Raw genomic sequence first — 1661 nt, 5'->3', positions numbered from 1 at the left:
CCCATCACCTCCATCCCGGATTCGCTCGGGGGGCCCTTCGCCAGCGTCCTATCTTCGCTCCAAAGACCCAACGGTGCCAAAGCCGCCTTGGTGAAGAGCAGTATGTTCTGATCTGGGACGTGGCGGCGGCGGCGGCGGGCCGGGGCCGGGCGGGCGAGTGGGCGAGCGGGTAGGCCCCAGGCTACTGTCGTCGCTGCCGCCCTGGCTTTTTCATGGAAAGCCTAAAGTAATCGCGATAAGAATAAAGAGAACACGGCGTCGCCCCCATTGCAACCCCACTCTTACCCCAATCCCGAACCCCCAGCAAAACAAAACAAACGAAACAGAGCAAAGCAAAGCAAACACTTCCTGGCTCCGCACCTGCCCCAGGGCCGCGCAGACGGGCCAGGGCTCCGCCTGTGGACCGGGAGGTGGGAGCGGCGCGGCCGGACTCGGGGGCACTCTCAGGGGGCTGTGTCTGCGTGTCGTGTGTGTCTGTCTCTGGGAATGTGTATCTGTGGCCCGAGCCGGTGACAGAAAGAGATGGATGGGGGGCATAACCAACTCAGTGACTTGCTTAGAAAAAGAGAAAAATAAACAAAACAAAACGAAAAAACCCAAATTAAAAAAAAAATTAGGAAGGCAGCAATCGTTTTTTAAAAAAAGATTTTAAAATCTAAGGGTAACAAGTAAAGGGAGAGAGAAGGGAGGCTGCAGCAAGCACTGTCCGGCGGCTCTGTTTTGTGAACCCTTATTGGGGTCCCTCCTGACGGCACAGACTCCCTTGGGGCTCCTCCTTAGGGGGGATTTAGGAGCCTTCCAGTCCCGCTTCCCCTCCTGTCCTTGGGTTCGGCGAAGACTCCTGCAGACTGTCGCCGCGGCCAAGGGGACGTCCTCGCGCCCGCTTGCCTGTCCCACCTGGCCGAACACCATCCCGCCATCAGCGCTTCCGAGCCCCACGCAGCTGCAACTCCCAAACCCCCGAATCTTTGCAGTCACTCGGCCCTGAAAGATGCCCTATACATGAGATGCCTTTCATCTGCAAACTGCAAACTGTGTCTCATATTCGAAAACGCTTCCCTGTTTTTCTCTCTCCTGCCACCCCCACCGGCATATTCTTCTTCCACCAGCTTTTACTGAACTTTTCGGCACTGCTTTGGATTGGAGTCGATTGCAGTCCGTGCAACTGGCTACAGAGAAACCTACCGAGCGAGGGAAAGGCGCGCACACTAGTTTGCAGAAGTGACTCGGTTTGCACTTCTGTTTGATCCGAAATGGACTCACATCCTGTATGGTGGATGAACTGTATATTGATGATTCCATTCTTCTCGCAGTTTAGACATCTCTGTTGAGGTTATTTTTTGTTTGTTTTTTTAAATTTTATTTTAAAAGGCACAAACTATAGATATTAGTTGAATGTTGAGGCTTTAACTTTTTGGGTGTCTTTCTACAACTGTGTTCTGTGACTCAATTGTATCGTGTTAATATCAGTACAGACCGTCTCCTCTACGTGACCGTATAATGTTTTTCCTCTTCTTGTAGTCTCTATGGTGTGTCTTTACGGAGTACTAAGGTTCTCACGGGTTCAATTCCTTTGTGTTTAGAGACCAAGGTTCAGACAATGGTATATATTTTTGTTATCAGGTGCATGTCTGTCTGATTTTTTTTTTTTCTTCTTGTTG

General features: G+C 51.2%; 1 protein-coding gene across 1 annotated transcript in view; it reads left to right on the top strand.

Moving 5' to 3' along the window:
* The window catches only part of PHOX2B (paired like homeobox 2b), a 3169-nt gene extending 2549 nt beyond the window's left edge, over positions 1 to 620 (top strand). The window contains exon 4 of the mRNA XM_015561437.1: positions 31 to 620. Within this exon, the coding sequence (XP_015416923.1) occupies positions 31 to 111 (81 nt within the window). The 3' untranslated portion in view covers positions 112 to 620. The remainder of the gene's footprint in view (positions 1 to 30) is intronic.
* The last annotated feature ends 1041 nt before the right edge of the window (positions 621 to 1661 follow it).

Source organism: Myotis davidii, unplaced genomic scaffold (genome assembly GCF_000327345.1).
Source record: "Myotis davidii unplaced genomic scaffold, ASM32734v1 scaffold7117, whole genome shotgun sequence".
Taxonomy (NCBI): Eukaryota; Metazoa; Chordata; class Mammalia; order Chiroptera; family Vespertilionidae; genus Myotis; species Myotis davidii.
The sequence above is the reverse complement of the archived record's forward strand: the minus strand, read 5'-3'. Positions and strand labels throughout refer to the sequence as shown.